The 14090-nt window shown below is 40.4% G+C and overlaps 1 protein-coding gene across 3 annotated transcripts in view; it reads left to right on the top strand.

The window, feature by feature from the left end:
* LOC147905438 (uncharacterized) overlaps positions 1–3366 on the top strand; it is a 115477-nt gene extending 112111 nt beyond the window's left edge. For 2 of the 3 annotated variants that reach the window (XM_087372573.1, XM_087372565.1), the window contains 5 exons: positions 1962–2073; positions 2199–2292; positions 2454–2631; positions 2732–2801; positions 2931–3366. In XM_087372573.1, the coding sequence (XP_087228699.1) occupies positions 1962–2073; positions 2199–2292; positions 2454–2631; positions 2732–2801; positions 2931–3251 (775 nt within the window). In that variant the 3' untranslated portion in view covers positions 3252–3366. The remainder of the gene's footprint in view (positions 1–1961; positions 2074–2198; positions 2293–2453; positions 2632–2731; positions 2802–2930) is intronic. The other variant, XM_087372581.1, reaches the window with a different exon arrangement.
* Positions 3367–14090: the final 10724 nt, after the last annotated feature.

Consider the following 14090-nt stretch of genomic DNA (forward strand, 5'->3'; position numbering starts at 1 on the left):
ACCTACATGTGTCATAGGCATAGCACACAACTAGAATCTTAAGCAACACACTCCACTTACGTACACATAGCCCCATTGGTATTGGATGCTATAATCATCTATTTCTCAACAAAGAGAGGAGAAAGGGAGGAAAGCGTGGTAGATTAGAAAGCTTTATAAAATGTGCCGTATAACAATGGCTGAATGTGATGCTTTGTGGATCATTGTAGAAACGTACATTATATGCATGTGTTAACTGCAAGGATTTTTGTTCTTTTGTTTGAGAATTACAAATGTTTGGAAATAATACCAAACTTTTGTAAATGCCTACTTTCCAAGCGTATGGCAACTATGAATTGGTCAGCAGTGCTGCGAACATTTCTTGAGTCAAGGGAAACATGGAACGAAGACTGAGAGTCAGTAATCAGCAACCATGGAACAGAAGCGATGTCCAAGTTACGGAGCAGTTATGGTAGGGGCCCCAACATGGAGTCTATACACTAGTTGAGCAAGTAAGCATGGCATCACAATCACAATTGCAAGAAGACCCCACAGTGTTGGCAATAATCCTTGCAGTGCAAACAGCACGAATCTGAGGTGGCAAACGAGCCAAGTCCCCATAGAGTCCTCGCCTGGTTGGGGTTGGGAAAGATGGAGACCCCAGAAATGCCACCTAGTTTGAACTATAGGGTGCAGTAATGCAGTGATGTGGGCATTGTGTACCAGAATCCTCTTTAGGAGGGAATCATCATAATACCTAGCACTAAGAAGATTTGGCTAATTTCAACTCCTGATTCAGGGTAGCCGTTAGGGAGAGGGTTAGAAATCTTTTTGATTCCATGTATAAAAGATTTTGAATCCGGAGTTTCTGGGACTGTATAAAAGCCGCACTCTCTTCTGTGTGCAGGGGTATGTTGGAGAGAGACCTTTGTTTTGAGCCATTGTATACATGAGTATGTGTTCTCAGGGTGTTGACTGTTGAAGAATAACATTGCACGTTACAATCTTCTTTTTCCTGTTTTTGGTCTGTGGTTTGATGGTTTTTCCGCCAGACTTGAGGCTGGCGGACAGAAGACACTTAAGAATCCTGAGAGAAAGGGATGTAGAGAGTGGGCAACGGCAAGTGCAACATTTGCTCGATTCTTTTATTCATTTATAGATTCACTTTAAGATTAACGAAGGTAGTTCTGGGTTCTTTCTTCAACCTCCTCATGAGAATGAAACATAAGACTGTAATACTAATCCATGATCAGAGTAATCTGCAAGTCTGTTATGAGAACCAAGGTCAAGGTAATTTTGGTGGTCTAACAAGCCCGACTCCATAATTCCGATTTCCCTGAGGGTTTGCCCATCCATAAACAAGAGCAATTTAGGCTTGCCATTTAATACAATAGATTAGTCTGCTCTGCTTTTTTGAAAACTGCCATAGGTATATAATGCGGATACACAAGATTAGTCTGGTTTTCTTTTTGAAAACTGTCATAGGTATATCGTGGAACCTTTCCTTTCATATAGTTACACCCAACATTGAAGTTTAAGGGCCATCTTAAGAGTTTTGGTCTTTTTCCCTTTTCTCTTTGATGCCAGTCAAAAATATTGGAGTCGTAGCATGGAGCAATAAAGTGTATGTGATGGATTTGTTAGGTCTGGGTGCTTTTTGAAGGCCTTCCAATTTTAATTATACAATGGAAACCTTGGCTGAGGTGAGATGTTGGTGGTCTAACATGCACGAGTTCTTAGTTCCGACCTCCCTAAGGGTTTGGCCCATTCATAACCAAGAGCACTTCTCGCTTGCCATCAATACATAAGATTAATCTGTTTTGTTTGTTTGTTGGTTTTTTTGGTTTTTGTTTGGGGGGGGGGGAGGGGACTGCCATATGTAGATGGGACCTTCTCTTTGATATGGTTATACCCAACGTTGAAGCTCAAGGGCCATCTTCTGAGTTTTGGTCTCATTTGTTTTCATCTTTGATGCCTCTCAGAAACATTGGAGTTCTAGCATTGAGCAATAAAGTGTATGCGATAGATTTACTAGGTCTTGGTGCTTCTGAAAAACCTTCCGATTTCAATTACACAATGGAGACCTGGGCTGAGGTGAGATCACTACGAACTGTATCAATTTTAGTTTGCGATTGCTGAAGTCAAGTTCATGCATTGATTCTTTGACTCGATGTCCTCCCACCCTCTGCATTCCCAATGCTAAGCTCTTGCAATAACAGATGCTATTGGACTTCGTGAGAGAAGTAATTGGGAAACCAACTATACTAATAGGTAATTCCATTGGAAGTTTGGCGTGCACAATTGTTGCGGCAGGTAATCTCTGATTTTCTTCTCGAATCCGTGAAGACTTGAAGATTGTAAAACCTTTGGTTTGTGGTTTTGTGCCATTTCTTGCATCTGAGAATGCTTCCATATGAAATTTCTTCCAGGGAAGGATGGTTGAAGTCTGATCCAGCCTTCCATTAATGTATCAGAAGCCCCACAGGAGCTAGTTCGTGGTATGGTTCTATTGAATTGCTCTGGAGGAATGAATAATAAGGCTGTGGTAGATGATTGGCGCATCAGACTCTTTCTTCCTCTGCTATGGTTAATAGATTTTTTATTGCGGCAACCCTCCATTGCATCAAGACTTTTTCAGCGCATACAGTCAAGGTATGTTTTACAGTGTGGTCAATTCTATCGAGATGATACCGCAGCTGTACTTTCTCAAACTGCATACATCCGAGTTGTTTAATCAGTAACATGTTTTCAGGGAAAACTTGAGAAAAGTATTGCAGTCAGTATACTGCAACAAAGATGCAGTGGATGATGAGCTTCTTGAGGTATGCAACAAAGGCTGATACTCGGCCAAATGTTGGGCTAGGCCACTGTATGTTGTATGCCAACTGTATGCTGACTAACCTTTTGTTTGTTATATTATCATATTTAGAAGTTGGTTCAATGTTTGTCAGGTGATTCAAAGGCCTGCACAAGAACCTGGAGCCCTGAATGCATTTGTATCAGTGGTGACTGGACCTCCAGGACCATCCCCCATGTCCCTATTTCCGAAAATTTGTATCCCTGTTCTGGTTTTGTGGGGCGACAAAGATCCCTTTACTCCAATAGATGGTCCTGTTGGAAAATTCTTTCGCAGCCTTCCTGCATTTCAATCTAATGTAGAGGTGGTCTTGTTACAAGATGTGGGTCATTGCCCACATGATGACAGACCTGAATTGGTGCACAGCAGGTTATTACCATGGATTTCGAGCATAGCTCATAAAGGGGATGTGTAGAGCACTAGACTGGTGCTTAACCATGTGAAGAGCCTTGAAAGCAATGATTACCTCCTGTATTATTGTGAACTAGTTCAATGAAAATTCTTTACTACTGGAAAAGATGTGGCATCATGAAGAAATTTTCAGTAGACCTGTTTGTCATAGCTTTTTAGCTGCTTTATTCTGCATGCAAAACAGCAGTTTTTGAGTGCATTTTCTATCTTGTCTGTTAAATTGCGCAAGCAACTTGCATGCATGCATGGACAAATGAGTTAAATGTAAAATTCCTACCATCATGTATAATTGCATGCTGTTTTTGTCCCTTGTCAGATGGCAAAGATTCATAGGCAATGGACTTAGTCTTGTGCTACATTTCTCAGTGCTTGTGTGAGTTCCCTAAGGCCATGAGCTAGTGGGACTGAATCTTCAGCACCCATCTTAACCTAAGTGGTGCAATCTATGGGAGGGACAACAATGCCCAAAGCCTTTTTGAACACATCCACGTGTGGAGGGGGATGATGATCTAGCACATTTGGAACTCTTGCTTTTCAAAAATTCCAACTTGAAACCATTCAAAGCATAAAAGACAAGCAAGTTGATGGCTTGTAGGAAAAAAATGGGAAAGAATGGTTGGCCAAAAGTTCTTAAGATATCAAAGGTTGAAGAAAACTAATCTTGGGGTGAAAACTCAATTTCGGCCTTGGTGTTGGATGCAAATGTAAGGGATCAAGGATTGATCAAAGTGGAAATTTACAACAAAAGGGTTAAGTACTTACAAATAGAGAGAGTCGAGTGATGACAATTGAGATGGAAGCCTTCAAGACCACCCTTTGCGTCAATTGGAGAGAGAAACTTCCAATGCTTTTGTTTAGAGGTTGTTACCAAGAGTTGAAAGATTATTAGATGTCGCAATAGACAACAGGTAGGCAAAATACTTTGTTTATGAAGTGCTTCAAGAGAGAATTAGACATGGCAACCCACATGCGCTCAAAAGGTTGAGAAGTGTTTCCATGATGACTAGGTTTTTAAATCACACCAACCATAATGGATGGATGCTCTAGAGAGTCTAGTTGCACACTATCCATACAAAATGAGGACAATTTATCACTCCTAATTCTTAAGATTACTTAAGGTGAAAACTTTGATGTTTATCATGCACCATTGATAGATCAGCAGAGTCAATATATATGCCACTCGTAGGCCCATTGTTGAGGGAGTTTACATTGTATGTGATATAGTCAAACGAAAAATACCACCAATCCAATTGACTCCATATAAAATGGTGGCACATGTCCTATGAGGGATGAAAAGACTCTAGATTTGATTTAGACTCCCCTATGAACATTTGAGAATTGTTGGACCTCATGCATACCTCTAAAATGTGGGTGAGACATTATGGAACCTATATTCGGTGGGAAGGATATAACAAAGGTCAAGATGGAGCCTTCAAGTACAAAGAGAAATTTTTGGAGTGGGCATGGTGGGAAGTGCTATGCCAAGAAAGGAGTGCATAGAATCCCTTGCATAGAATCCCTTTTGGGGAACCTTTAAAGGATCGTTCACCCTTATGAAGCAACCCAACTATAGCGTCCTTTCTCGCAAGAAGAAATTAGATTTATGGTTTTCTCTATGGAAAAGGTAAAGCTCCTAATCTGATGGGTTTCCTATTGAGTTCTTCTAGCATTTCTGGAATGTTTGTGGTGCAGACTTAATTACATTGATTGGTGCTATCGGAAAGGTTAGTTGCCTCATAGCCTTAATACAGTTCTCCTAAAAGTATAAACGAGATTCTTCCTAGTCAATGACACCCTCTGTTGATTATTAATTGTGTGTATAAGTTTTTAGCAAAGGCTCTAGCCAACAAGATCAAATTCATTCTTGGTTGAATAATTCACAATAGGCAATATGGGTTTGTGGCCAGGACAGAAGCATCCAAGATGCTATACTCAATGTTATGTTGGTAGTAGACTATGCTATTGTAAGGGTTGAAAGGTTTATGATGCTTAGTTTAGATCTTGAAAAGGCCTATGATAGAATAAGTTGGAGATTCATTCTCATTACAATGCAGAAATTGGGTTTTGGAGAAGGTTTTTGTAGGATGACTACAATGCTTGCTAGAGTGTCTCTTAATGGATATTTCCATCAAGGTCTTTCTATGAAAAGATCGATTGTCTGCTTGCACCGTTATTGTTTGCAATAGCTACTGAACCATTGCTGTGTCAAATTGACTTTCATTAGAATCAAGGTGTTCTAAAAGGCTTGCCGTTACCAAAAGATCATTGCTATGCCAAATTGACTTTCTTTTGAATCAAGGTGTTCTAAAAGGCTTGCCCATACCAGAAGGATCATCCCTCTCCTCACAATTCTTTTAGACAACAATGTATTGTAGGGATCAAAAGAAAATGTAAATAATATTTTAAAAGTCTTTCAAGGCTTTGCAACGGCCTCAAATTCTAGGATTAACATATGAAAGACTACTTCCTTACTGCTTAGTTGGGATTTTTTGCCAGATTGGTCAAGTAAATTTGATTTTAGATCGATTATGCCTGGTGATATTGTGAGATATTTGGGTTTCTTGGTTAGTGTTGAAGTGTCTTTGGATGTCAAGTTTGAATGGTGTGAACAAAAGATAAGTTTGACAAGTGGAAGAAGAGAAAATTTCTCATTAAGCGGGAAGATTGATTGTCATCAAGCATGTAATGGCTTTTGCAGTTTATGTGCCGCCAATCTTTTCTTTCTCAAGCAACTCTCTCACCCAAGAGACTTTTTGTGGTGATAAATGGCATGCCTTTGATTAGAATATGGCATCCACTCCTAGATCTGAAGTTGGTCTTGGGCTTACACAGGATGACAAAAAAGTGTGATGCTTTATGCACTAAGCAATTAATTAAATTGAGATACAATCAACCTTGGGATAAAATTCCCTATTATTTCATTTGCCTTAATGGTGTGTAGGGTATCAATGAGGGAACTTGTTCTTTCTAATTGTGCTATCAAGCTAAAGGAAAAAATTTCTCTTGGAAAGGTTTGAGGTCACTTCATAGTGGTAGCTCTTTGGGGAGATCTATCGGTTAGCCAATGATGCCTTTGTGCAAGAATTCTTGCCAGCTCGCATTTATCAAATATTGGCCAAGAGATATTTCAAGAAAAGACTATTGACCTTGTGTAAGGCCAACTGGTATGCGGTCACCGAGCATTGAGCACGGATAGCATGAGCGATAGTCGGGCACTGTTTTGCAGTAGTGGGTGCCAATGATTTCGAGGTATCAATCTATGGGTGAGTAGGAGTGAGTGCATGCTAAAATGGAAGGAGGTTCTTAGGTAGCTTTAACAGCAAGGGAGAGGACAAGAGAGCAATCTCCCGAGCTCTCTTTCTTTGACTTGAGTTGATAGGTTAGGGAGTGTTAATTGCAAGCTGAGGTAGCTTGGTTGTAAACGGTGATTTTGATTGAAAGAATGAGCAATAGTCTCTCTTCTTGGTTTCCACTTGTTGTGTATTTCACTAAGTGTTAAGTGTGAATAATAATTTGGTATTCTCCCATCATCACATTGTTCTTTCTTGTTAGCTAACCTCGATCTCTGAGTGTTAGTTGTTGGCACTTGTTTGCATCCGAGCACCCCTACCTTAGGATTGCAAGAGCGGGCATCTTCATGAGGTACAACACTATGTTGGGAACTAACCCAAGGCTCAATAATTCTAGGTTAGTAGGGTGAGTGCACACAAGTGTCAACATTTTGGTGATCCTGCTAGGGAAGGTCAAGTGAATTGCGAGTTGATAAACTATGAGGGTAGGAAATTTAGAGAAACGAGTTGGTAAGCTTGATGTTAGTAGGGGAAAGGAGGGAGTTCATGCTTAACCATGACGAAGCAAAATAGTTGCTGGGAATCGTGGGTTAATATAGGAACTTTATTCAAGTAACTCCTAGTGAGTGGCAACAACTGATAGAGTCTTTGAGGATCGAGGGGTGGAATAGAAGAAGTACTCAAATTGTTCTTTGATTTCTTTTTTAATTAAGAAATGGCTAACACATGATTGGAAAGAAGAAGCAGATACGTGGTGAGACACGAAGAATAAACCAGAGGTAGTGGCTACATCCAACTATGCGAGGTGGAGTAGTCTCGAAACCAAAGCTCAATGCCCAAAGGAGGATGGCAGGGGCAACTATCCAACAAAAGTGACGAGCATGAGAAAAGAGACTCGGATATGCTACCCCAAGGGTGGAAGTTGACTACTATGCAGAGCCAGAAGGTTAGAACAATGGTGTCGGGCCGAGGCATCCCAAAAGATTGGTGGGTGAAGGCCAATCATGGCAAATGGAATCCAAGCACTCATCCACAGAGAGTTTGGATTTTGAATGGATGGCCATCTCCTCTATGGAACAATAAAATGAATGAGAAAACCAACTCGGAGAGCAGTGAGAACATTGTAAGTGTTACTCGGCTATTGTACCTGAAAGAGTACGTCCAGAAAGGTATGAAGCTAGAAGACCACCAATTACTACGGTAGATGGACAAAGAATCCATCATCATGAAGACAGGTGTGCCTCTGATGGAGAGAGATGCCACCATAGATCAGAGGTCAATAAAGAGAAACTAAGGCAATTTGCCTGAGTTTCTCTCACAACATATAGAGAACCTACTCGACTGATAGCTATATGTCCGGTTGTACCCTTGAGGTTTGAGGACAACACCAACCAAGTCAACGTCCTCACAATTAGGAAGGTGACATGTGGGGAGCAAGTGAGTTAGTTCTTATGAGTGGTAAACCCACCTACTCGGGTTTTTAGGTTGAGAAGTTCAAGTCCAACTCCAATATCAAGGTAAAGCTCCAAAATTTTAAAGCCATAGATGATGAAGATCCTTACAGTCACTTGCAAGGTTTCTTGCATGTCTGCTATCATATCAATGGCACAACCATAGATAAAAATATTTTCCATGTACCTTAATCAAGAACGCTAATAGATGGTTCAATTAGTTTCCAATTGGGTATTTTCCCGATTGGTATGCCATGTAAGAAGCCTTTTTGTGTAGGTTCCGACAAGAAATTAATGAAGAAGACGTGAGAACAAAGTTGAGTAAAATCAAGCAGAATAAGGACGAGTACGTCCAAGAATTTGTGCTTAGGATGAGAGCTCTTATTAATCAATTGAGTACAATTCTAGATGACAAGTCTATGCGAGCCTGGTTTGATCACTGGTTGTATGTACCCAGGTTGATTTGCATAAGCAGAGATAGTCAATCCGACTAGAACCGATGCAGAGCTATTGCTTTAGAAAAAAGTGAGGGTTGGAAAAACAAAGTAATAAAGAAGGATGCTAAGAGTGACACTAAGGAGACTCCAGTCAAGAAGGATAAGCTAAAAACTAAGCTAAGGAAGGCTTTAAAAAAGACATCCAAGGTAAACCACGAAACAATGAGAAGTGGTGTAATAGGTGTTCTAGAGGTCGACATGTGGAAGAGGAATGCAAGACTAAGTATTGCAATACTTGTACCAAGTTTGGCGAGACAATGACTTAGACTGTTAGTTTAATGGCAAAAATAAACAAGTCTCAGTAAACCAGGTCACAACTAATAACCGAGCATAGAGCAGCAAACCTTTGCATCCTGAGCATAAAGGCAGGTAATAATGGTAAAGAGAAGAGTCATTCATCTAAAATTAAGTGTTTCTGTTGTGTAGAAAATAATTTGCATTCTAATTGTACAATCTGGGTGGGAACACTAAAAATTCTTAAAGAATAACATGGATAGGAAAGAGGTAGGTCCAGAATGCCGAGCAGTTATAGTTGTATTGCCAGAAATAGTTGATGCTCAAGTAATCACTTGATCAAACTGGGTAGTGACAACAGTCAAATACTGGAAGTCACAGAAGGAGTTGGCAATAAACATTGCAAGGGATTTGAAAGGGAATGTGCGAGTAGTCAAAAATGCTTGAGCAGTTCTAGCATCCTATTACAAAGTAAGGAGAATCCTCAAGATATTGTTTCAAAGAAGCAAAATTTGCTATGCCACGGGAAACTAGCATAGTGCTAGCTCGAGCATGGGAAGTGTTGAATATGCAAGTCTGTCTAACCTTTGCCAAGCTAATGCAAATAGCTCCATACTATCATGACTTCTTTGTTCAGCGAGTGTTCAGCAGATCAAGGAATCCAATGAGCAAGCCAAGGAAATGTAAACCTTAGCCACCATGCCTGTGATTGATGCAATAGGTGTGGACAAAGAAGTTCAAGTCATCACTTTTAAGATTAAGAAGCATACCGAACCAGGTGTAATAGTGGATAGAGGATCAAGATTGAACATCATTTCCAAAGAAATTGCCCAAAGGCTGAAGTTCTAGTCATATAAACCATCGCCATTCCAAGTGCATATCGCAGATCAATGACCAATTGATTCTAAGGCTATGCAACAAGATTTGGTGATCTCAATAGGTAGCATTTATTAAACAATTAGTTTATTGTGATCACTATGAAGCATCATGCCTACCCAATTATATAGGGGAGACCTTGGTTGAAAAGTGCAAAAGTACTCCATGATTGGGGTACAGAGGAGATGACCATTAGGATAGAAGGTCAAAATGTGTGTAGACCGACCAATCCTCAAAAAGTTGAGTCGTTGTCATCCCAAGAATCTAGATGTTAAAGATCCATTTCTAAAGATGTTGAATCTCAGTTAATAGAGTTGCATATCCTACTTGTGGGTGAGCTAGACATTTTTCAAGTAGCCTGCTGCTATTGACATCAAGCAAAAATTGCACGATGAACATATTACTAAATAGAATGATATTTTTCTAAGCAATTTTATAGAGGACATTGAGGGAGAACGAGAGATTGCTGGAAAACCAGTAACAATCACGTGTCTTAGAAGTGAACAGTTAGTTCGAGAACCTACAAAGAGTTGAATCTAGGAGCACAAGAGCATCCAACCATGGTAGTGGTGGTAAGTGCCAACCTATCTATTGAGCAACTCTGACTGACAAGGGATATATTTTTCAGGTACAAGGATGTGTTTGCATGGAGTTATAGAGATCTAAGAGGAGTTCCTCTTGAACTGTGTTAGTACAAGATACCTTTAGTACCAGATGCTAAGCCAATTTGGCAACAAAGGTATATGACAAATCCCAACTATGCCAAGCAAGTCAAGGTCAAGTTGGATAAAATCTTACAAGCTAGATTTATATATGCGATAGACCAAAGTGAGAGTTTTTACCTTTTGTAGTTGTGCCTAAGAAAAATGGCAAACTTCGAGTCTCTATGGATTATCGGAAATTAGATGCTCAGATAGTTCCAGATCCATTTCCCATCTCTTTTACTGTTCCAAATCAACCATAGTTTTTGATGGTCCGAAAAATCAAGCAATGGCTACTCCAATTCTCAAACAACCAAGATGGGATGTCATTTTCCATGTACATGTGGAATGGTCAGGTGGACTATCCAATATATTATGCTAGCAGGTTACTTACACCTATAGAGTCAAATTATAGCAAAACCGAGCGATAAGCTCTAGGAAATTATGGTTTTTAGTGTGCAAAAGTTAAGGTAATATTTACTCTGGAATCCTTTTGTGTTCTACGTGGATCATCAAGCCCTACTTTATCTCATCAACACAACTGTCATTCAAGAATGGCTTGTTCATTGGGATGATGCAATTTGCAAGTGTTCAACTTCAAGACTATTAAAAAACCAGGTAAGATCCATGTGGACACTGATTGTTTGTCCAGGTTACTAGTTCTCGAGCAAACTCAAGGAGTTGACATGGAACTACCAGATGCTGATTTGTTCATCTTGCAATTGATTATTGTGCGAATGAGTATGTTGAGTTTATCAACTATTTATCTCAAGGCACATTCCCTGCAACTATGCCTCTAAATAAGCACACGCAATTAGCTCTTAAGGCCCTAGAAGTATACTTTGATTGGTGGACAGCTATTTCAATAGTGTGCCGATGGAATTCTTTGTTGATGGGTGCTACCTCATGAACGTGCAGTGCTATTGCAAGAGGCTCACTCAGGTCCATCAAGAGGGCACTTTCAAGGCAAGCTAATTGCTCAAAAAGTCTTGCAAGCAGGTTTGTGGTGGGAAACATTGTTCAAAAATGCTCAAACCAGTGTACGTAGTACGATGTGTGCCAACACACTGGATGGTTATTGGCTAAATAATATTTTCCTTTGCAACCCACCGGGCCACGGTCAGCCTTTCAAAATTGGAGTTTGGGTTTTGTTGGGCACTTTAAACCCACAAAGTTCACTCAAAACAAGTATATACTCATTGCAATTGACTATGCTACGAAGTGGGCAGAAGCTAAGGCACTTTGAGATAATTCATCAGCTCAGATCATAGCTAAATTTGTCTATACAAATATTATAGGCTGATATGGATGTCCTCTCCAACTTGTCAGTGGATCAAGGTGCATATTTTCTTAATGATGTGATGCAAGTACTCAAAAAGGAATTCATAATCATGCACACAGTTTCCACTACTTATGCTCGTGGTAATAGTGAAGCTGAGTCAACTAACAAAACATTGAATCTTATCCTCACAATGACAATTAAAGGTGAATGGGACATGAAGTTGTACTCTGCTTTGTGGGATTACAGAATGGCTTATAAGGTAACAACACAACTCACACATTTTTGTATGGCTTTTGGTCTGGAAGCAATTATTCCCTCATAATTTATGGTTTTGAGTCTTTGAGTAACTATTGAGCATCATTTGGGTGAGCTAGAAGCAATCAAGGGATGATTGCATCAGCTAAGTCACCTCAATGAGATACATCTTTGAGTTGCTTGGTCACAGACGGTGATATGCCATAAAAGGAAATCCTAGCATGATTGACATATTATGCCTAAGCATATGCTATTGTTACTATATAATGCTAAGTTGGGGCCTATCAAAATCAATTTTAAGCTAGGATGCGGTTGGTGGAAGTTCATGACAATGGAACAGTGTAACTCACGGAAGGTAATGTGTTTTCTGAGTTGTACAATGGAAGAAAAGTCAAGCCATACCAAGCAGCAAGTTCTTCACACATTAGTTGACAATGCCTTGCGAACTTTTCACAAGCAAGCATGCCAGCTAGTTGTCTAATTTTGGTGTACCAAATGCATCTTGTGTTGCCATGTGGCATGATTACCATTAAAGGCTCATTGATGCTATGAAACTATTGATTTGATGGGCACTATAGTTGTAGATTCTAAATGACTACAGTTGATCAGAAGATCCATTGATCAAAACCAATACCAATTGCAAATTCAATATATGCAATCGTTATCATCTTCTTCATCTCTAACAACTACCTCCCAAATACTCTTTACTCTCATTCTTTCACTTCCGTCCATCCCTTTAAACTTATTGTCCTCATCAAGCCAATCTATCACTTGTCTACAGCTTCCTTCACAACCTTTTCTCTTTGTGTCTAGCGTCATCATCTTTATCATCGTCGTGATGGCTAATCAATTAGACCTGTCTAAAGCAAAAGTACAGCTCTCCTGTTTCTCCTCTGCACCCCATTTACAGTGCCATCACATCACGACAATATATGGAACACAATTGGATCACATCTGGAGCAACATTCCAAAACAAGCCACTCGTTGTGGAACATCATACGCATATTGGATGGATCTTGTGGCGAATCACATTCTGAAGTTTGCTCAATTGCCCTAGAAGGATGTATATGCCGAGGAGCTTGGCTGAGGAGATCCTGGATTCATATGATGAGAATGCTTGTAGTCTTGTCATTAGTGACACACGTCACAATTACCTTAGAGCTTCTATAAAGGGTGTTCTAAATGAAGCAGCTATCCAACCCCAAGAAGATGATGGATGCTAAACACTGTGATGCATTCTTTGAGGTGGGTACTTACTCGTCCTCACAGGGCGATCTCATCAACAAATCAAAGAATGAAGGCCTAAATTTGACCTATCGATTTTTGTTCGAGTTCAATGAGCTCAAGAAGAGTATTGAGTATGTGTCCCACATTGTATAATAGTGGAGAGAACCAGCTCCATGTGGACTAGCTCACAATATTTGAAAAGGCTTTTGAGAACTAGCTCTGAGCCATCAATAAGGGGCAAACCTATTGTAAGCTTGGACCCCACTTAGGTATGCTCCATCATGGGCTCATGTCTAGGAGAGTGCTTTTTGGCTAGGTGCACTACCAGCTAGAGGGGCAAGAACTTCGAGAGCAGGTGGATAGGATGAGCAGGGGAAAGCCGAGTAGGGTAAGGGGGAACAACAAGCACATGATAAGAAAGATGAGGGAAAGGAACAGGAATGGGGAAAAACCATGCATAACAAAGGAGAAGAATAGGAACAAGGATCAGGAGAAGAAGAACAATAGGACAAACGAGAAGACCAACACCCGAATAAAGGCAAGGAACAACAAGAGCAAGGAACTAGCGAGGAGCATGTAGATAGCCAAATGAGTGGACAATAGGGAGACAAGAAGCTAGAGGGGGACGGTGACAAGGACACCTCCAAGCAAGCTAATGAGGGGGGGAACAGTAGGAAGGGCACCGCCAAGGAACAATAATAATCGGAAGGGAGTAGCTAGCAGGATACCCCCAACACAAAGGGAAACAATGGCAAGGACACAGTGGATCAGGAAAAACTAAAAGTGGTTGAGCCCAGGCACTAAGGAGTTGGCTCAGCACTTAGACCTCTCACCTTGCCTCCACGTTGTCTCCACCTTGCCTCTCACCTTGCCTCCACTTCCTGCTCCCCTACAGAGCCTTTGACCTGTAGAGCCCTTTCCTCTCAACCTGTGAGCATTAGGATCACAATGTTACATAAAGTCAGTGGGAGGTGATGAGAGATAACATGGTCTATGCAACATAGTCCCTAAACTATCTGGCTAACCATTG

The sequence above is a fragment of the Dipteris shenzhenensis genome, chromosome 1, assembly GCF_047967505.1.
Source record: "Dipteris shenzhenensis isolate YYH24624 ecotype China chromosome 1, Dip_SZ_1.0, whole genome shotgun sequence".
In the NCBI taxonomy this organism is placed as follows: domain Eukaryota; kingdom Viridiplantae; phylum Streptophyta; class Polypodiopsida; order Gleicheniales; family Dipteridaceae; genus Dipteris; species Dipteris shenzhenensis.